Source organism: Zonotrichia albicollis, chromosome Z (genome assembly GCF_047830755.1).
Source record: "Zonotrichia albicollis isolate bZonAlb1 chromosome Z, bZonAlb1.hap1, whole genome shotgun sequence".
NCBI lineage: Eukaryota > Metazoa > Chordata > Aves > Passeriformes > Passerellidae > Zonotrichia > Zonotrichia albicollis.
Genome location: NC_133860.1, coordinates 57,016,433 through 57,038,124, shown reverse-complemented (window position 1 = coordinate 57,038,124; position 21,692 = coordinate 57,016,433). Strand labels below are relative to the sequence as shown.

At 34.4% G+C, this 21,692-nt stretch overlaps 1 protein-coding gene across 5 annotated transcripts in view; it reads right to left on the bottom strand.

The window, feature by feature from the left end:
- ERCC6L2 (ERCC excision repair 6 like 2) overlaps positions 1-21,692 on the bottom strand; it is a 69,938-nt gene that overhangs the window by 18,864 nt on the left and 29,382 nt on the right. For 2 of the 5 annotated variants that reach the window (XM_074532217.1, XM_074532216.1), the window contains exons 12-17: positions 17,446-17,541; positions 15,986-16,085; positions 14,851-15,003; positions 14,095-14,175; positions 11,647-12,784; positions 10,801-10,955 (exon numbers count right to left, since the gene is read on the bottom strand). In XM_074532217.1, coding sequence (XP_074388318.1) covers positions 10,801-10,955; positions 11,647-12,784; positions 14,095-14,175; positions 14,851-15,003; positions 15,986-16,085; positions 17,446-17,541 — 1,723 coding nt within the window. Of the gene's footprint in view, positions 1-1,292; positions 7,306-10,800; positions 10,956-11,646; positions 12,785-14,094; positions 14,176-14,844; positions 15,004-15,481; positions 15,640-15,985; positions 16,086-17,445; positions 17,542-21,692 lie in introns of those variants that run through there. The other 3 variants (XM_026795181.2, XM_014269048.3, XM_014269049.3) reach the window with 3 other exon arrangements.

The window sequence follows — 21,692 nt, the reverse complement described above, 5'->3', positions numbered from 1 at the left end:
CCAAATATATACAAAGTGCATGTCGTCTTCTACTTAAATAAGCTGTTTAAAGGTGGAGTTTTTTTAACTCATGGCAGAAATAGTTAATGTAAAAAAAATTATTGCAAGAACTGCAGGAGCAAATTCCAGTGAAAGTCTGCAGCCATTGTGAGTTACTCCTGAAAAACTTCCCAGCTCCCCAGAGCAAAGGCAATTGGTTACAGGATACTCAATAAGGCTGAAACACCACAACTGACTCTGCTGAACAGGCAAACATTTTAGGAAGCCCAATACCCAGCTCCTAAACCCAGGAACTTATTTTTTTAAAAAATAAACATTTTGTTTTAATAAACCTAAAACACTTAGTTTTTTTAGATGGCTTCATGTTTGTTAAAAGTCAAATCTGATGTTTATTACTCTGAATGACACAATGTCAGAATGACACAGTGACAGGGTCTATGTATAAGTAAGACTTGGAAAATGAGATGAAAATATTCTAACTTTCTATTAACATTACTATCAAAAAGTGAAAACTTCAGTCAATATTCCAGTGCTGTCAATATTCTACACTATTTTGCTTTTTTTTGAATCTGACTTCCTGCATGGCCCTCCTAAATTCATTCATCTCATGGACAGTATATTTTCAATTATCTTTCAATATCTGCCCTCTGAATCACTGATCTCATAATGAAAATTTCTTTTCAACAGCTTTCTGTATTTTTCTGTTCCCCAAGCCCTTTCACTGACAAATACTGTGTCCGCATTCCTCGCTTCTATGTGAAATGCCGTGTATAATGCAGGTCATGCTTACACGAATTATCACACTTATCACACACATAAGACAATCTCACGAAGCAAGACTGAAATCAAGACAACTTGATTCAGCTAGAAGCCTCTGACTCTTGTTCTGCTACAGACACTAGCACATTTAATCTGCTTGTACTACTGAATGTCACACTCTGAAAGACATTCAATATGTCATACTTGGGTATAGTATGATGGAATAATAAAGGAAACAGAACTCCTTCTGTATGCTGTATGTTAAAAGAATACTGACAGACAGAAATGACAACAATCAGGAAAGTATTTACTAAATATTTAAATGCATTAAATACAATTTGCCTTTGCAGTGCATGTTATAAAATTTCTATGGATCAAACTAGAAAATTTCACTTAAACTAAACCAATACTTTTTTGTCATCTGAAAAATTATATTTGTCTATATTGAATTATCTGTAACACCATTATACATTTCTGTTTTCACAAATGGGAGGGGGAGGGGCACGAGGTGCAGCAAAATAATTACACTGACATCAAAGATAAAAAATTTTTTATTGAATTACTGAATGCAGTATTTTTACTAATTTATTAAACTTTGTCCACTTCCATTTTGTCAAGAAAACCTTCACAGCAAGTTCAAAAGAAATGCACACTTAATTTACTTTCAAGGGCACATATATAAGACAAAGACCATGCAAGCAGTTTAGCAGAAGGCAGTGTTTTTTAATTGAAAAAATGAAATGAGAAAAAGTTACACTCCAGAAATATCCAACTAAATGCAAAGAAAAAGTTAATAAAAGTACAATAAAGTGAAATTATTAAGTGCTATTGTGAACTACGGAAAAACCCACAAAACTGTAGTCGGTCCTTTCTGTCTTATCCTTGTTCTCTTCTCCTATTCCCCCTTGATCTACTACACTTAAGACATTTTTTATATATTGCAATGGAAAGAAGACTAAGTAGTTGTTCCGAAAATGGTTTCTAAAGTATTCAGAAGACTCAGGGATTATTACTACAATGTAAAAATACTCCAAAGAAAGTATATATTGACCCCTTTCACGTTCCATTTAGTCTATGATGGTTTTGATCCCTTCTTTTGTTATGCAATTCCCTTACTCTTGAAAGTATATATTGAGTTTCGCATACCAATAATGAGTTTTGTTTCCTTTGAATTATACATTACATAATGCAGCAATCAAGAGTGTAGCAAAAATGCTAGACTATCTGCACATTAAGTGTCACAGAACCCATTTAAGGGTAACACTCTTCAAGAAGAATGGCAGCAGTAATACCTACTTCAAGTTTCCATCTTGAATCTACAACTCTTGGACCTGTTAGCTCTGTATGGCAACCTGTCTCCTGATGCCTAGTTACAGCAGTTATTTAAAAATAGTATAAACCTACCAAATCAAACTTTGGTCTATCTTTGACAGTACAAGACTTCAGCATCTGTCCTTGTAACACACATAAAGAGGCAGCTCTATACGCTGGAACAATGAATGCTAGTCCACGTATATGTATCATCTGACATGACTGAGATGATTGGACACCTTAAGCCAGTAAATTCCTTTTCTTTAGTCCCTTCAAGCAAGGCAAAGGACAACAATGTTTCACTTTTTTAAATACAGCAAGATGAAAAGGCAAGGGAGAGTAAGTAAGTAAGTAAGTAAGCTGGGAGTAAGATTAAGTAGAGAAACAGAGACACTTGTTTTTTAAACTGTCTAATGTCTGTGGCAGTTTGTTAAGAAATCAGACTTGGAGGAAAATTAACGTCCTTCAGAAGCCTGAAGCTGAAAATGTTTGCATAATTATTCTTCAGCCATAGTTGCACCATGTTCAAGCACCTTCCTCTCTTTTAATACTTCCCTACCCAAAGTATCCCTGCAGTAAGTAATTTGCCAAATACTGACTTCCAGTCATCAATAAACCCTCTGACTTGCCCCCAGTGTTATAAGACTTTTCTCCTTAGGAGTGCATGAAACCAGTGCTGTCAAATATCCAACATATTTATCATTGCAGTTTCATTATTTACCTTTCTATAATAAACAAGAATAGCCTTCTAAAATGTCTAGTTGCCTTGCAGTCACAAAAAAAAAACAGAAAAGAAAGAAACAGTAAATTCAGTATGACTAAGCTCTTGAAATACTTCTTACAACAAATAACAAACCATTATGTCATATATTGATTTATATTTTCCCACTTCCCTCAAAACTTGGGAAAACACATGACTTTCCCAATACACTGAGAGCTGAAGTTGGTTTTGGATTATGCTATTCATTTGATGATTTGATACTGCATTCCAGTGTCTTTATCTACAATTCTAAATTATTTCAACTAATCTTTTTCCCCTTTGCAGTTTTTCCTTGTGGTTTTTTGGTCCAGTTTGGAGGTTTTTGTTGGTTTGGGTTTTCTTCCCCTAGCAATTTTTCCAGTTATACATATTAGTTATTATGACCCTTCTATGCTTTTCTTGAACATATGCTATTGCTACATATTAATTTACCAATGTTTCTTTGCTGTCAGGACGTACACAAAGTACCAAGAAATGTTTGATACCCGACTGTCCATTTTGTCTTGTTTCCTTCTCTCTTCTACACAGACTGATAGAGCACTTTGAGTTGGAAGGGGATGTTTTAAACTCAATCTAGTACATGTACATGTCACACAAGAATTTCTTCCTAAATTATTCTGTAGGTCAAGGAAGATAAATTGTAATAAATTTCACGCAGTTTCTTTAAAAATGAGGTCCACATGGTGAAGACAAAAAATACAATTAGCAAAAAAAAGTAACTACTTTCACATGAATTTTAAATAAACTAGAATTACTTTTTTACTTGCCAAGAACACACTACTGAACAAAATGTACTTCAGAGACGTATGGTGAGTTAAAAATTCCAGTTTGAAATGAGCCTTACAATATTTCAAAACTACTTTTGACGTGGACATTAGTTTTTCCTTTGAATTTAGCTTTTTTAATGGAAAAGCAGTCTCTGAATGAATGCATCTGCTGTTCTAAAAAAAACAAGGTTGAAGAATCAGAATTACAAGTAATATACAGTCAACAGTCAATACCTTAATTGTCTTAGAAAATGAAGGTAACCTACCTTAACATTTTAGAATACTTTAGGATAACTATATTTATATCAAGCTTTCTGAATTAAACAAAGCATGTTTGGTATGATTTCAATTGTATCTAATATTTGAATGTATCCCAGCAGACTAACAGCAGAAATATTTTTCAAGTTATAAAAACTGTTAAGAATACTACATATCTAAATTACTCCTCCAAAATATTTTGCCAGCACCAACACCCCAGTAGAATTAAATCTGACAAAATTACACAAATTTTAGAGTAATATGCAGTCATTTCCCCATATGTGTCACATGTAGCTTTATTGCATAAACAAGCTCAGACAAAGACATTCCATAAACTCTAATCTTTTGCTTGGTACTGGACAATTGACTACTATATCAATTGAGAACAGATTGCATCCTCTCTATTTCACATTTACTTGAGTCTGTTTCTTCTATAATCAGGTAACAGCAAGAATTTCTCATTAGGATCAATCTTAAGTTTTTAAACCTTTACCTAAAGTAACTCCTATAAGACATACTACTGTCTTTCACCAAGAAGCTGACCTTGAATCAATATAGTTATTACTGTTGAGAATGAGAGGAGATACTCAGCCTGTCCCAGAATTCAAAGCTTAAGGTAATTGCTTATTCCAGCAGAAGCTGTGGACTTGCAGCCACCATCCTTCTGTCAAAGAGTAGTAAAACCAAAGGCGATGCACATACATCATAATGAAACCTCCACTACAAGCTTCAAAGAATGACACATTTTAACTCACTACATTATAAAAACACAACGAAAAGCAGAATAGTGGAATAATTCCATTGCAAACTGAACCAGTAAACTCAATAAAGCAGCATTACAGGCCAATCATTTCAGAACAATTACTTTAAAGCTGAGTAGTTCCCCATCCCAGAAGAGCAAGGACAAAGGCATGTTATCTCCCAAAAGTCTACTCTTTGTAAACAACTATCTAAACTTGTTGAATCTGAAAGCTGTGCAAACACATTGCAATCAGAGTTCCTACAACTGATAGAATGTCTTTGTTTAAATAATCTACAAAATGTCAGTGTAATACAAATAAGATAAAGTAGAGTTCTTAATGACACAACTTTTGTATTTACAGTATTCTCAACAGTGCTTAAATCTGCATCGGAGATACAAAGGGCATGTTTTTTCCTAGGCTGACAGCATGCTTAGTTTTCTCATTTACACCACATTGCAATAACATAAAGAGGGGTTTACCATTAATCCAGGTTTTACTACAAAGCATCTCGTTATTTCTCTGTCAAACACTGGCAATAGTGCCAAATGTCTGTCATCCAATTCAGGGGATTAAGTCTTCCTTTATAGTGCAATTCTTGTACAAATTTATAAAAATACAGATAAAGTTTCTTAGAGCTGGTCACAGTCTATATTTTGGCCTGAATTCATGCTGCAGAGGTTGAATATGACAGCTGGCAGGAAGCTGAGGGGAGAATACATCCTCCCCCTTTTCAGTCACCACATTTCTGTTGCCATAGTGATTAATCCTCAATTGAATGGCTGTCTTTGTACATTTCTTTTCAGTAAAACTTTAAGTAAACTTAAGTTGAAAACATGCAGTTGACAGAAAAAAGACTTAACATATTCAACAGGTATACTACAAGTTCTTGTGACTAATACTTTTCCATATATTAATAAGTGCAACTTGCTCTAACATGGAACATCATCAGTTTTTCAAATTAATTAGTATGTCCTTTTCCCATCTTCTGTCTTTCTTTGTGAAACCTCCAAGCCTTCTCCAAAGACTTCCCCATGCTCACACAGCCCCCCCGGCCTGCCCCTCCACACTCTGGACTCCTACTGAAGAAATACTACACAAATTCAGCTGTATAAGAACTAGAGAAAGCCTATCCCAGACTTCCATACTGTGCAAAACATTTAACATAAGCTGTTTTTGCCAATTAACATAGAAATTAATTAGGAAATTCATTAGGAAATGCAGTCATTTAATTCAGAATAGACTAGAAACATTAGAATATATTTAAATCTTGCCTCTGGGAGTTTTCTCTTTCTCATGGTTGCTAAGAAAAAGTTTCACAAGTAGAAGTTTCAGTGCAAGTTACCAAAAACCCAAATATGTAAAAAGCTTCTGCACAGAAATCAGGTTGCTTTGGAACCTGGAGCCCACCAATAAAATAAAACCTCTAAAAATACTCAGTAGATGACTAAGGCCTTACAGAGTTTGTTAACACTTCCTTTCTTTCCTCAAAATTAATGTCAGAATAATTCTGAGCAAAGTATCACCTTAATTACTCAAGACTGTTATTTCTCTCTGAAAGGCTGAAGTAAATGTACGTCTGCCCTGAAAATTACAGTCTGCCTTTGCAAGTCCACCATGTACAATCTACAAATTCATTACACACATTTGCTTTAAGAAGCTTTTGTTTTCCATACAATTCTTTCTGTGGTTACACAAAATAGTTATTTCTGGTTTTCACCTTAACATATGTTCTTAACATATAGTGATGTGATAATAGACAGCAATCTTTGTTTAATGAAAACACATTGTTTAAAAAGTTTATTAGCACAAGACTTGAATTTCAACTCAAGTGCAGAACACAGAGTGCTCAATGTCATCAAATCAGGCTAAACCAAACAAAATAATCCCAGAAAAAAACCAAGATACTTATTCCAGTAGATTAATTTGCAATATAATCTTTCTCCTTCATCCTTGTATATAACAGAGTAGAAAACCCTTCCTATGAATAATCTTCAGTGAAGCAGCACATAAAGTATGTTTTGTTGTCATATAACAGCTCTCAGTAATCTTTACTGGAGTGGCCATGTGCCACAATTAATGACATGCATTTTCTACCTCAAGGTCTTTACTACAGCCTCATGTGATTCTCTCTGTATCATGGCATCACAAATAGAAATGAAACTCACACTTTAACACTCATGACTTAGCAAAGATTATAAGTAGCATGAGATCTCAAACTGCACAGAGACACACCTGTCTACTTTCTGTGACACGTTCTGGGACATGCAAGTAAAGTTTATAACTATAAAGGAAGATGAGATGTACTATTAACCTATTATACAGTATAATCCATATCTCCAAAATTTCTTCAGAAACAGCTGCCTACCACACTTTTGCATTGAACAGAAATCCCTGGCTTTGTTTTGATTACTGAGGCTCTAAACACCTCCAAGTATTGACACATCAGTCCCTTCTGCATAAGCGGCACTATCAGAAACATCATCGCTTTGAGGGAAGATTGTCATACTGTTCTGTGCTTCATCAAAAGAAGTGTGGCCACAGGTCAAGGCAGGTGATTCTTAGTGCAGAAAAAAGCCACAAATATGAGTGGAGGGATGGAACACCTCTCCTGTCAGGAAAGGCTGAGAGACTTCGAGTTATTTAGCCTGGAGAAGAGAAGACACTGGAGAGAACTTCCTTTGTATGTCCTTCAACACTTAACAGGGGTCTGCAAGAGAGATGGAAAAAGACTTTCCATCAGGGCCTGGTTTTGACCTAGACAAGACATAAGGAGGAAGGCTTTTTGACAGTGAAGATTGTAAAATACTGCAAGATGGTTGCTCAGAGAGGCAGTGGATGCCCCATCTCTGGAAACATTCAAGGTCAGGTTGGATATGGCTCTAAGCAACCTGATCTAGTTGGAGATGTCTCTGCTGATTGCAGGAGGGAGTTTGAACTAGATGAACTTTAAGAGTCATACTCTATAGATCTTACATATTTTCTTCTCAAAATCTACAGCAATTCTATACTGACAGTGGTGGGCCATGGTCAGAAACAGATAATCTTCAAACAAAGGATAATAACATTCAATACAGGAACTATTAGTATTACAATATTTTTATTCTAATTCTAAGCATTTTAATTCTAAGCATTTAAGAGCTATCATGCTACGTCTGTCAAAATACTCCAGTTAATCTTACTCTTTTCACTCATCATACTTGCAAAATAAACTATAAATGAATCTCCACTGCTGTAGATGATTATTTATGAAAATTCATTCTGTAACAACTTGACAATGTCTTTCTTCACTGAGAATGCTGCTTCAACTCACCTAACACCTAGAGCATCTTCTTCTATTTTTATGCAATCCCATGGACTTCTGTGATAAAAGAAACATGTTCCACAATGGATCATGTGATAAAACACTTTTCCACATATGCTTGCTGCTATTATTGTCATACACAGACTTTCTTTTATTCAGGTGCTGGACAGGATTTATTTTGGGTAATGATATTAAATCAAATGATGGTTTATTCTCTTGATTGTACAATTAATGCATAGTTTACACTGTTACATTTATTACTGCTGGATTTTATCTCACCTTTCACAGCTGCTAAGTAGTGAGAGAGGTATCATGATGTCTTGTTTATGTTTCTTGATGGCATACTTTATATTCTGGTTGCTGCTACCAAACTGTCTTTCAGAGTCATACAGTACTTATAGAAATACAGACCAAACAAGCACTCAGTAGTATAAATGTGAACATTGTAGCTAAACTAGTAAGCATTTCTATGTAAGCATGAAACAAAAACGTCACTCTCCTACCAGGATTTGTAGGATTTTGTATTTCCCAATTTTCAACTCATCCAATTCAACAGAATACTTATAGTTTTTCAAAATTCTTGAACACCTTTCACAGAGATATAGGTCATTGCTTGGAAAATGATTTTAAAATGTATTATATCAGAGACGTATTATTACAGACTGCTCACTGAGTGAAATTGGAAAGCAGGAAGACAGAGTTGCCACAGGTAAAATGAACAGACAGGGCACAAATGAGCACAAATGACATTATACTTTTTGGTCCTGAGCAGACCTGTCTGTGAAATGAAAATAACCTTTCTTGATTGCTTCTACTTAGAAAGAAAACAATTTGATTAGCTGTTCTAAGAATAATAAATATTATCAGAGTATAAATATTATTCAGACGCCTTCATGATAGTATCACATAAAGCTTCAGCCTAAATATACTGTAAAAAAAGCTTCCAATTAAGAATCTAATATAATTGATACCCAAAGCCAACAGAAAGAGCTAGACAAGTTTCTGAGAAACTATTAGACCAATGACACTTGAAATCTACATTAATAAGGAATTTCAAAATTTCTGACAAAACTCTGTGTTTTCTTCAGTAACTGTCAGTTTCCAATTAACATTCCAACATTCAAAAGTGTACCTTTATTTACTTAAAACAATTATGGAAATTTAAATGACTCAGCTGTATGTTTAGTATTACACATGATGCTACCTTATTCTAACGAAAAACATTTTTATTAAGCAGTATTATTTATGATAAAATAGGTAGATGCTGAGACAGTGAATGTCCTAACTTCATTTGACGGCAAATAAGTGAAAATTGACCAGCAAAGCCTGATGGCCAGAAGCACAACAGTGACCATGTTTTTTTCACAAAATGTCTTCTAAAGAAATACAAAGTAATGAAGAAAGAAAAACAGTATCAATAAAATTCTAAGTAGAGAACCTTTCAAAATTGTCTAAGAAGCTCTCTTTTAAGCAGACCACAAAAATGACACATCTAAGAATAGGCAGTCATCTATCTTTTATTTCTACACTAGTGCCTTTATGTAAATGAAAAACAGGTAGTGAAAAAAGGAGAGGCAGCCTTCTCCGTACTTTTTGATGTTCTTCTTCCTACTTAGATCTCCAGGAGAAATGATACTACTGCTGCTTCCGAGTGAAAAGTGCATACCTTAAAAAATCTGACGAGTTAATCAAGGTAAGTTAATTTGCAATACTTGCAGTCACATAACTCTACATAATAAGCTCTAAGTTACATGAACATCACAAACTAGTTTTGAACAGAGGTGGATCACAGACATTTACTCAAAATACTCTCTTCAAAGTTTTCTTTCATTTTTATTTGGTTTTAATAATGTTGTCAGCCATTGCCAATTAATAAGTACGTTCCTACTGTACTCATGAGTATTTTTGACCAACTTTTCTGCTAATGAGGAACATTCTAATGCAAATGTGTTAAAATTGAAAAGGCCTTACTTTTACTGGTTTGCCTAGTTTGATCTTCCCAGTATAAAAATTCTTGGCAGCTCTGCTAATGGCTTAATTAAATACAGTAAAACAACAGCACTGGAAGAAACTCTTCTAGCCACTGTGGATGTTCAACATCCCAGAACAACACAGTCGTATGTCTACAATTTCTGTAAGGATAGCTATCGTGTCTGTAAAGACTAAGCTGCACATTCATCAATTACTTATTCTCTGCTTGTGGTTTATCTTAAAAATCAGTCTAGGAATGGGAAATGTTTGTACCCAGATAATCAGAGCATTGTGTAGTAAGAATAAAAAATATGAATGATGTACCTGAATTTATTCCAGATTTGTGTGTATTCCAAATGCAATTAAACAAGCTACAGAATCAACAAAAAACATTAAACATAACCATTGCTGCAAATAAGAACTCCCAGTAAACTCTACTTCTATGTTTAAGACATTAAACATAGACAGTTTGACTTAACTATAGCAACTGCATATGCTCACCTCCCCAAGTGAGTCTGCAAACTCATGTATTCCTATGCTACAGGGTGTTCAGAACGTATTGTGGCAACTGGATGTTTGTTAACTGGATCCAGGACAAACTGAAGATTTTTCAAGGCTCAAATCAGAAAAACACGGCACAGAATTTGATTTCAAAACTCTAGTCTTAATATTTCTCCCACAGAAAAATCCCACAGAGGATGCTGTGCTGTTTAATTACCAGCTCTTTCAAAGCTGGCTAATGTAAAAGCCACCCCAAAAAAACAAAGTAATTTATTAGACTTCCAACTGAGCATTCTCTTCCTTCCATCCTCAGTGTCTTTGATCATTCATGGTGGCCAGTAACAGAAAAACAAGTTTTTTAGAGCTTTTTAAGATGAAAAATGAGGATAAAGAAAAGTTAAAATGACATTTCCAAAAATATCTCTTTACCTTGGCACTACAGACAGCTACATTAGCAGGCAGCTGGGAAAACTGCTTCAACTCAAACACGTCGTGCACCGCCCATCGGCTCAAGTGATTTTCAGCCTTGCTGGATCCAACCACATTCTGATTTGAATGAATATATGCCACTTCTTGAACGCCATCTGATACATGATGAGAAAAATACAAGGATGTTATTCCAAAACACTGAAGATACACATCTGCACAGAAGGATACTGTAATTTAAAAAAAAAAAATTACACTGAAGTTGTAGAATTTGTTACTATTTCACTCAACACCAAGTAACCCAGCTATATGAAATTAACAACAATCATTAGACTTATTTGTATTTATCCAGACAGTTTATTACTACTTCAGTTTTAGTGTGGTTATTTTCAGATGGACAAAGACATTCCAAAGCATCTATGACTTAACAGCTACAACATCAGTGGTTAAAATTAAGTTTAGGAATCAAGTCTTCCACATGGTGTTTAAAACTCCCAAACCACATTTTTTTCTGTGCACTTTATTTAATAGGCCTGTCAAGACTTGTAAGATCTTACAAATATTTAGTTTGTGAATTTTTAATAAATCTTCAATCTCAGCATACTTCAAGAGATTGTACAAGTTTAACCAAGAATTACAAAGCAGCCTATCACCCTGTAAGACAAAAAGTAAGACTAATAAAGAGAAAGATATACAAAGATATTTCTGAAAAACAACTTAGCATTTGCTACATCTTATAACAAAAAAAATGTACAGCAATAAGAACTTAAAATCTGCTGACAATGGTAAATTAGACATATGTTATTACTTTAGCTGAAATAAAATTGAACAAATTAACTTAATAGTTACCTAAATATTTGTCCATTGATTCCATTCTTTTTTCTTGATGCTCAAATACAGTTTTACTTGCGTAAGTGCTATGCACAGCATAATTGCCTGACTTCATTTGTGCAACAGACATGTCTTGAATAGGACACAGCATTTTAGACCCAAACTGAATTCTGCTACTCTGTTTACTCCTATAGCTTTTCTTCTTGGCATGAATTTTCTCAATTGGAAAATTATCTTCAGAGGATGAGAATTCATCTATATTCTGGGAATCACTTTCCCTTCCTTTTCTACAGGGCTTCTTTGCTTGTGGTAGAGATTTCTTCCACTTGGGAAAACTCAGAGTTCCTGGCTTTCTTGATTCAGAATTATAGGGAAGTTCAATATCATCAGACTCATCGCTTACATCGCTCGTTCCTTTCAAATCTATGTCATTCCTGACATCTTCAAAAGATATGGCGAAGTTTGACTCAGTACTGTGGAATCCAAATTGTCTACTGTTTCCCTTAAATACAAACCCAGCTTTTTCTTTTGCTAACTCTTCACAATTTTCAGATGTTGACCTATGTATTTCAATTTCTTTAGTAAGCACTGGTTGCTGGCATACTTGAACTTGGGTAGGAAAGATGACATCATCATCTGCTTCAGAACTACTTTCAGTTTCCATGACTATGTCACATTGCTTTAAAATGCTTTGATTCTCATTTTTTATGCTGCCTTCCTCCTCAGAGCCTGATAAACCAAGCCACTCTGTACTATGCATACTCTCTTTATCACTTCCATTTGGAGACAGAACAGCTTTCCCATGCTCCAAAACAGGCACACTGGTTTGACATTTCTGAAAACCACCATGCTTGCTATTTACATTTTTTCTTATAGTGTGAGCATCAGAACTTGAAGGATTAGAGTCATAATTGTGATCCCCTTCTCTGGTAGTCTCAATTTCTCTCTGCAACAACTTAGAGAATCCACACTGCATTAAGGAAAGCTGTCCTTTTGTTACATTTTCATTGCATGGCTTTCTTCTGTCAGATTTTTTCACAGAACTCTCCAGAATATCATCATCACTCAAATCATCCCAAAAATCAGTTTCTTCTCTTTTTAAGTGTGCCTGAATGCTTTGGGGATCTCCATCTTCTTGACAGTCTGTTTGTTCATACTAAAAAAAAGCCAAAAACAAAAAAAATCTGCAAAGTTACTTAATATTTATAGTACACTCAACATGCCTAATTTCAAAGCAGAGTAAAACAGTGGATTTTCACTGTTACTCAAGTAAAAAATACACAAAGTAGTATTATAAAATGCAAAATAATTCATAATGAGAAATTATTGAAGTCTTATTTTTAGCAGAAAAACAGTGAAAATAACCAAAGTTTATGTACTTGAGACAATATATGCTGTACACTGCTAAAACAACTTATGCCTTCCCAATCCACATTCATATTTTTTAAGTTTATACTAATCTCATTGCTACTTTTTGTCTTTCAAGGGTGCTTTGGAAGATGACTTCATGATTCAAGCTTTAATATTGTGTGTACTGACATTCATAATAAAAATAATTCTAAGGTAGTGGTTTACTTCCTTGTATATGAATGCTCTAAAATTCATCAAGGCCTTCTGTAATCAAACAAAATTATGCCCAGGCAATCTTAAAATGTTTTTAAGATAAAAGTCCAGAACACCCCTCCAGAACTGCATACTACTGAGGTAAGAATCATGACAGCCTGTAAATTGAAGTCAGAACCATAAATATCAAAATTCTGTACTCAGAGATATTTTAAAATTAATATTTTAACCCTGATATAATTCTGCTCATCAAAAAGCATTTAATATAAGCTTAAGAAGTTCCTTTTTGTCAGCAAGCCATATGTGAGATCATGACCATCCAGTTATGTATTATGAATATGAGACTGAGATTAATGTAAGGGCACATTAAATACTGACATATACTCACAGAAATCTCCAACAGGCATAAGAGACAGTGGCTAATTTGTAATATAATTCAGTGCAATCTAATCTAATGATACCTTTACTCAAAGTATCTGAACATGGCACTCAGTCAAAACATTCTTACAAATGCAATGCTCCTATTAAAACTGGCCTTTGTTGAAAAAAAATTTAAAAAAAAATCTTATTCCAGAAGGAAACCATTAGATAATTATATACATTAAAAAAAAACCCAAAACAGAAAAAAGACAGTATTGAACAGACCACTGGTTTGGTGGGAATCACTCTGATTGTCTGACTACAATAACTAAATAGCCAAGGTCTTCAAGAGTTCCACAAAACCTGAAGCTTTCAATCATCTAAACCCCTAGTACTCCTTTCCACAATTCCCTAAACAAAATCATCTTAACAACACAGTAAAAGTATCATCAGCCTAATGATACATTGCCCACATTTGCCACTGCAATATTGGGAACTGGAGGCCTGTCATGCTCTGGTCTACAGTCCACAAAGACATCTCACCTTTTCTGAGCTGCACGAATTATTCTCTTCCTTCAGCCATGTAGTTGCTGTCATGACTCCTGCTTCTACCCGTCCTTCCCTCTAAGACAACCAAAGAGTTAACATAAACAGATTCAGTTTTTATTATACACAAAGACAAGCACAGGAAAAAGAAGTTTCTTTTGTTTTCCGGAAGTGTAAGTACCAGAAGTAAAATCAGCATGGTCCAGACTAAATTCTTAGCAGAGGAAAAATAACAAAATAAAGGGAAGCATGGAAAGAAAAAGAAACACAGAATAAAGCTGCAGTAAATTTGAAGATGTAAGCTAGCTGCAGCAAACTTTTTTTAACAGTTATTGACCACTCAAAAAGTACTCTAAAGAGGTTAATGTGGTCATAAAAAATATTTTTATTATACAAATTCTGGCTTAAAAGTTCAATATGAGTTTCTGATGAATAAGAGGTATCTGTGCACAAAGCTGCATGAAAGGATCAAAAAATAAGTTATGTAGTTTTTAATGCAAAAAATATATATAGTAGGAAATTTACAAAAATTATAAACCAAGTTTTACCATTCTTGGATTTAGAGAAATTTATCGGGTCCATATCAGAACAAGAAATTAGCATTTCTATTTCATTTAAGTCATTGCCCAGATAAGTATTGGTTAAGTATCATCATTCTGTTTTATACTGTTTCCGTTCAAAACAATGACCAAGAAGTCTCACAAGAAAGGAAAAATGTAAAACTAATATCCAAAAGTAAAAGGGACTTCATACCTCCAGTATGTCTTTGGTAAGACAGGACCCATGAGTCCTAAGTTTGAAAAGGTTATGAATCCCAAAAAGCTCTCCTTGATGTTCCTTTGATCCTTGCACTGCCTCAAAATACCGTCTGGCATTTTCAGTTCCAATCACTGCACAGTGAAGTTGCTAAAACAGAACAACACAAGAGATTTCAGAAGTGTTTGCTACAACAACACGTCAAAATTTCCAGGCACCCACATTATATACACAGCTTTAGCTGGAACAAGCAGAAATTCCTAAGCAAGGATATTTTAATTTCCCCGGCAGAGGTTGGTATAATAGATTGTGGTATAATATGAACCTGCTTGGCGTTACCGAATTAAAAAAAAAAATAGAACATTTGAAGACTTTTACTGCATTGTTGCCTATTATCAGACACCTACTATACATGTTACTGGCACTCCTCTGTATCTTGACAGCTCAGCTTCCACTATACTAAATTATTAGCAATCTTTTCACCTTCCCTTGCCCTGTATATTTACTTGCTAAGGGAAAGCAATTCAAGTATAGCTGACAAAAACCCAACCCCTCAGACTTATAATTAATCTTGTTTATTACTGCATATTTAACTTGAAAAATACAAGTCAATTTGAAAAAAAAAAAAAGAAAAATATTTATACATCCTTTGAAGACTTATACATGCTTTTTGGAAATCCAAACAGACAATATCCAGGTCTTCTTTTTCTACGAGCTCATCAACTTTTCTTCTATAGCATCAGCAAGACTTCTCCTTTCCTTTCTCCAGACTTTCATGAGAAAAAGCTGTGTGAATCAGATTGCTGCAGATACTTACTATAACTATCACAGTTGTACTTTATAAACCTTCAAATAAAAACAGTTCTCTATATAACCTGAATAATGTACATTGCATAATTAAACTGTGAATAGTTAAAGAAAAACACTTGAATAGAAATGTTATTCTGTTCCACTCTTTAACAGCTACTAAGCTTGGCTTAGTATGTTAAGGTAACATCACATAACATAAACACAAAATAAACTACAATTTTACTACAGGCTAAATTAGCTTTCAGTCCCTGAAAAAATATTAGCTTTCAATCCCTGAAACTGCTAGGAAGAACTCCCAATTTAAACAGTTTGTGAGCTTTACCTGCTTATAAACTTGTCGCAAGTACATCATCTCTTCCACAGTTCCCAAGGATATCAATCTAAACACTTTAACAGCTCTGTGTTGGCCAATTCTATAAGCTCTGCAAGGACATGGCACATTAAAAACATTTGAAGAAATGAGAGCTCTTAGGGGAAGCAATAAAAGTAAACAAACTAAATATATAAAAGCAGTCTAATAAAACAGTACTATTCAAAATCATGTATATGTTGATTGGGCTGTTTTCCTTACCTTTCCAAATTTTCCACAGTAATTGATTTCCTTTTCCTTTACCTTTAATATTTCATATTTCTCCCAGGCCTACCCAGTTTAAAAAGCCTTCTCCTCATTTTATATCACAAGAACTGTCTCCCACCTCTCCACCAAACACATCCACTCTGTTTATCTAGGGTTTGCTGGGGTTTTTTTTCCCCTTTGTGTCTCCACCTACTTTTGCTCAAAGTATTCTCCTATTTCCATTATACAGAATTAATTCATAGATTACTTGGAGCAGTCGGTTCTTTCTTAACTTCATAAATTACTTTACAAGATACAACATCATAAAAACAGCTAATGAAGTGGCACAGTGTTCTATTCAAATGGTAAATTCTGAGATGTCTAATAGACTATATTCCACAAAATTCACAGGAGGCTAAAACAATTCATAGTAGTAATGTGATCTTACAAAGATTCTTTAAAGATAGTCCACAATACATGTTCCTGATATATTTCTCTAGAACAGGTGCACATAAACACATCCCAATAATCAGAAAGACACTTAAAACCAGATTACATAATTATATGAGATAACAGAAATAAGTGTATTTCTGCTCATGAAAATATATAAATCTACTGATTTTTTAATATTCTTTTATAGGTTTTTAGTATTCTTCAGTTACTCAAAGGTCTGCCTTGAACTCTTAGGGAAATACCAAGAGTCAACAAGCCTGGAAAGAAAAATCTGCATCATTGTAAATACTCCAACACCATAATATCAGAGATAGATATAAGTGCTAAAAAGACACTAATCTCCACAACTGTGAAGCAGAAGAGAACATAAGGAGCCCCTGTCTTTTATGGTTTGGGAATTCAAAACACCATTTAAACTGGGGTCAACTGCAATGTATTCTTCAAGAAAAATGTCATCTACACACACATATATATTCTAGGGATCACAAAATAGTTATGATAACCACAAGGAGTTTTTTGTTGAGTTTTTGTTTGGCCTGCTGCTGCTGCAAAAAAAAGAAGAAATAAAGGAAAATATATTGTAAAATTTAGGTTAAAATAATCACATCAGAGTTAAAAAATAATTTAGTAGGACTTTTCTTTCCTATTGTCTTGTAGATTAATCAGACAAAGTAAAAATTTCTTACTTGAGAAAAAAATTTAGTTGGACAATCATGTTACAGAATCAATGGAAGAGTGCAACATGGATCAAGTTCTGTATTTTGAGAGTGTACCTGTCAATCGCTTGAAGATCATTTGCTGGATTCCATGTAGGATCAAACAGTATAACAACATTGGCACCAACAAAATTAAGACCCAGTCCACCAGCCCTGAAAACATAAAAACGAAAAACCAAAACTCTATGATAGTAAGAAAAAAACGTGCAACTAGATTATTCTGTATTAGGTCCATACTTGCCTACTCTTCCCCAACTTAAAAAAAAGAACACATGAAAGATACTGAAAAAAGTGCAGTACAGCTTTGTGTTACTGTTGTACTTTTAGTACTGTTGTACTAAACCGCCAAGTACTCAAATAACCACTGCCATTAATTTCCCATTAAGTCCTACACAGGGCAACACCCCCTAATATTATAATGAAATTCACAACCAGTTTAAAGCCAGTTAATATTATGGAAGCAGGAAAGTTACAGGTGAAATTTTACCTCAGCTAATCCCAGTACATAGTTTTTGACAATAATGCTGTGAACTTTCACTAAAGTGGTCACAATCTCAGGTAAGCCATACCTGTAAGCATTAACAACTAACACAAGTGTATTTGTACAATAAGTTATTCAGCTGTTAAAAACACAGTTGGCCACATTGCATATGAGCAACATTCATAACAGTCATTAAAGCGAAAAAAGTCACAATGAGAAATTTATCTGCTCTGTGGCTTAGAAGTCACAGAGGTACCACCTGCATCATCTCAGAACACTCAACAGCTAAAGAGTGTTTTCAGGTAAAACTTGCAAGCCGAGAAGAAATTGAGCATACATCTAACCTGATGCAGCTAACTCCTGAACCCTGCAAAACTGCTCAGTTACTCAGAGTTTAGCACATGCTTAGATGAATGATTTGATAGGAGCAAAAGTGAGGAAAATACCACTTCTCATCCAGTTGCAAAGCAAGCAAATACTGAATTTTTTTTTTTGACTGGCTCAACCAACTATCATACAAAAGACATAAGTTCCTACACAAGCACAAGTTAATACTATCATTAAATAAACTATTAAAACAATTATTCACATTAGCATAGGCATCACTAATTCCAAGTGCGCTATTTTTCTAAAACAGGTACTGCAAAATTGAAAAAGTAAATCCCATTAACTTATCAAGCACCTAGTTCAACAGATTACTTTAAATTTTGCTTGTTTGAAGCAGATAAGAAATACAAGAAAGGTAAAGTTTTCTGGTGTTAAGAGTGAATGGAGACAGAAACCAAAAACTTATGGAGCCCCTCCACCTTCTGGTTTTCATGGAATCCATGTCAATGTAAATGCAACTGCAGCCTTTCCTTTCTAAGTATGGTGTAGCTTAGGATTAGTTGTATCTGGAAAGGGAGGGGATATAGAAGCTTGCCAATATTAATGGATGTTTCCAGAGAACTCACATTCTCAAACAGTGAATTACTGAATAACAATATTTGGTTGGGTTTTTCTTTCAGAATACATTATGGTATTTTTCAAATTTAGTGTGCTTCTTTTTAAGGAAAAAACTCTTTTTTCATTAAAACTCTTTTTTCATTAATAAGACTTCAGCCTTTCCTGTTTCCAAACCAACCCTGCAGTTGGACTGAAACATAAGTGAAGATGTAAAACCAACTGTCCACAAAAATTAACAAAACAGGATATCTAGATTTATACTAATTTTACCTTTCAGTGTTTTTAGGTATGACCCAAAAATTCAGTTAGTCCAAAACAGAAAAGAATGGCTCTTATATCCTTCATAGACAGAACAAATGCAGAAGTTTGTGCATTGTAAGTTATGTACTCCATTTTACCTCTCATTTTAACTAGCAGCTAGTCATTACTGCAATTTGGTCCAAGCAAATTAGTATGATATGGCTTAAATAAAGAGTTTTATTAAAAAGAACAGCTTTCAGAAGATGATCTTACTTAAATCTGCACAACTCAGTACCTCAAAAGGTACAGAGCAATACTACATTAGGAAAGGTTTTATAAAAGTTTTGATTATGTAATTCTGTTTACCAAGCTGGGTTTTCTAGGGTTTCTATGTTCTTTGTTGCAGAGAGATTTTTGTGGCTGAAAGTTCTTTGGATGTCATCACAGGCACACTGAAAGTTGCTCAAAACATTGCTGTGAAAAAATTAAAGCTAAATGTAAAAGTAAAAAGTAACTAACAGCAGTCCAGTAATGGACAGTAATAGAGAATGCTGCAGGTAGAATGGAAGTGGATATGTAACCTTACATGATAAAAACTACCTACAAATTTCTGTAGACACTTCTTTTTACATAAAAAGAAAGCTGAGAAGCAGAAATGGATTTTCATTAACAGTTAATTCTGACAGAACCAATCTAGAGAATGACTAGCACCAAAAAATCCAGAAACAGTGATTTAAAGGCAGACATAGTCACTGCTTTTATTTATTCCAGAAAACTAAGATGGAATAGAACTGTGCTGACTTTGGTACTGTACATATACAGTTTCCCTTCTTTTGGCTAAGCAGCACCACTGGAACTGAAAGCCTTGACATTCTCCTATCAAGTTACAGCAACTCCAGCAATTATTTTAATGTTTCTAAGCATGCCTAAAAATCCTCTTTTTTAAATAATCACATATTTTCCCAGCAACACCAGTGCAAGACTGAAGTACTCTCATGAAGTATTACTTCATGAGACTTAGAAGTTCCAACAGGTATATACCTATTTTTCCCTAGTGCTCAATCTGAAATTCATGATCTAATGGCTTGATGAAATGTACAAGCTCTAAAGAAAACAATTACACTTCCTCTCAACACCTATAAAATACATTTATCCATAATGCTGTCTGTTTTAGTCACAGCTGTCAATAAAAGCATTAGGGATAGCCACGTGACTATGCTTGGTACCAATATTAACTTCAAGATTTGAGGTCAAATCTACAGATGGACAAATGTTTATTTTTTATTCTTTATTATATTTTCTTTTTTAAGATTCCATTTCTCAAAAAATTTCAGTGATCAATTAAAACCAGGATTTTCAAAGCTCTGTGGGCTATATTATATACGATTTCAGGCAGAAACAGCATTTGAAAGAAAAGGAATATAAAATACAAACACCACAAATGTAATAGCGAATTCACCAGTGCTGCACTGTAATTCTCTGATTGGTGTTTTATGTTTTGTAAGTTGCATATTAACTGTGCCAGTGAACATAATGGCAGTCTCAAGATTACTATGTAGAGAATTCATCCGTTGCAGAAAGCACTTACGCACCCAAAAGACCATGCAAGTATTTTCAGTGAAAATCAACATTTGGTTCTTTGAGCAATGAGACCTCCAGAACACATATATATTGACTACACAGACCAGTCAGCCAGAAACTTTGCAACAAAGTACAGAGAGAAGAGTATGAACCAATTCTGTCAACGTACTCTGCAATGAAAAACACAGAATAATATAGAATATACTCTAAATTTACTCTATATTATTACTTTATATGTGCCTGAAATCTGAGTAAGAGGAAAGATCAATCTCTTGTACAGCAGAAATAGGATAAATCACTTTCTAATTTCCAAAGCATTACAAATGTAAAGATGCTTCCATTACTGTGCACCAAGCAAGGAAAAATATCACTTTCTGTTATCTGTAATAAACTAGGCAAAAAATTACACCCTCTGTTTTGTTTATAACATACTAGCTATACTGACTGTAATTATGGTTTGTTCCTTCCAGTTGTCTCATAAGATAAGTAAAACTACAAATAGAATCAAGCCTTTTCTCCAGCACCTTCAGCAGGCAGAGTCTCTACACACAAGCTCTCAAAACAGAGAGGAGAAAGCCCATCTCTGTTTAGTTAACCTTCATTCTTATTTTGATTTAAATTAATGAAAGAGAACTAACAGCTCCATGATTACAGTATTGACTGAAGCAAAAATTAGTCCTTCATGATGCTACAGCTTCTGAAATTTCCCTCTGTCTTCAGGGACAAGGGCTATGGACTCACAAAGGTCTTAGAGAAGCTCATGTCCGATTTCACAGTTGACAGAGATTACAAGCCAATGGACACGACCAGTATCGCAAATCTCTTCACAACACTATACATAAGCACCAGAGTATTTGAAGATTGCTCGGACATCCACTTGCAACAGCCTTTAAGATGATGTCTGCTCTAGTTATATTGAGGTAGTTTGGATCCTCCTAACTCCAACATACTCACTTCCAGTAAAAACTACAGTGAACACATATTTCATTAAGTTTCACTGAGTTTTCCCCTCTGGATATGAGACAAAAGGAACAAAGCTTTTCTTTGCTCCTTTTCT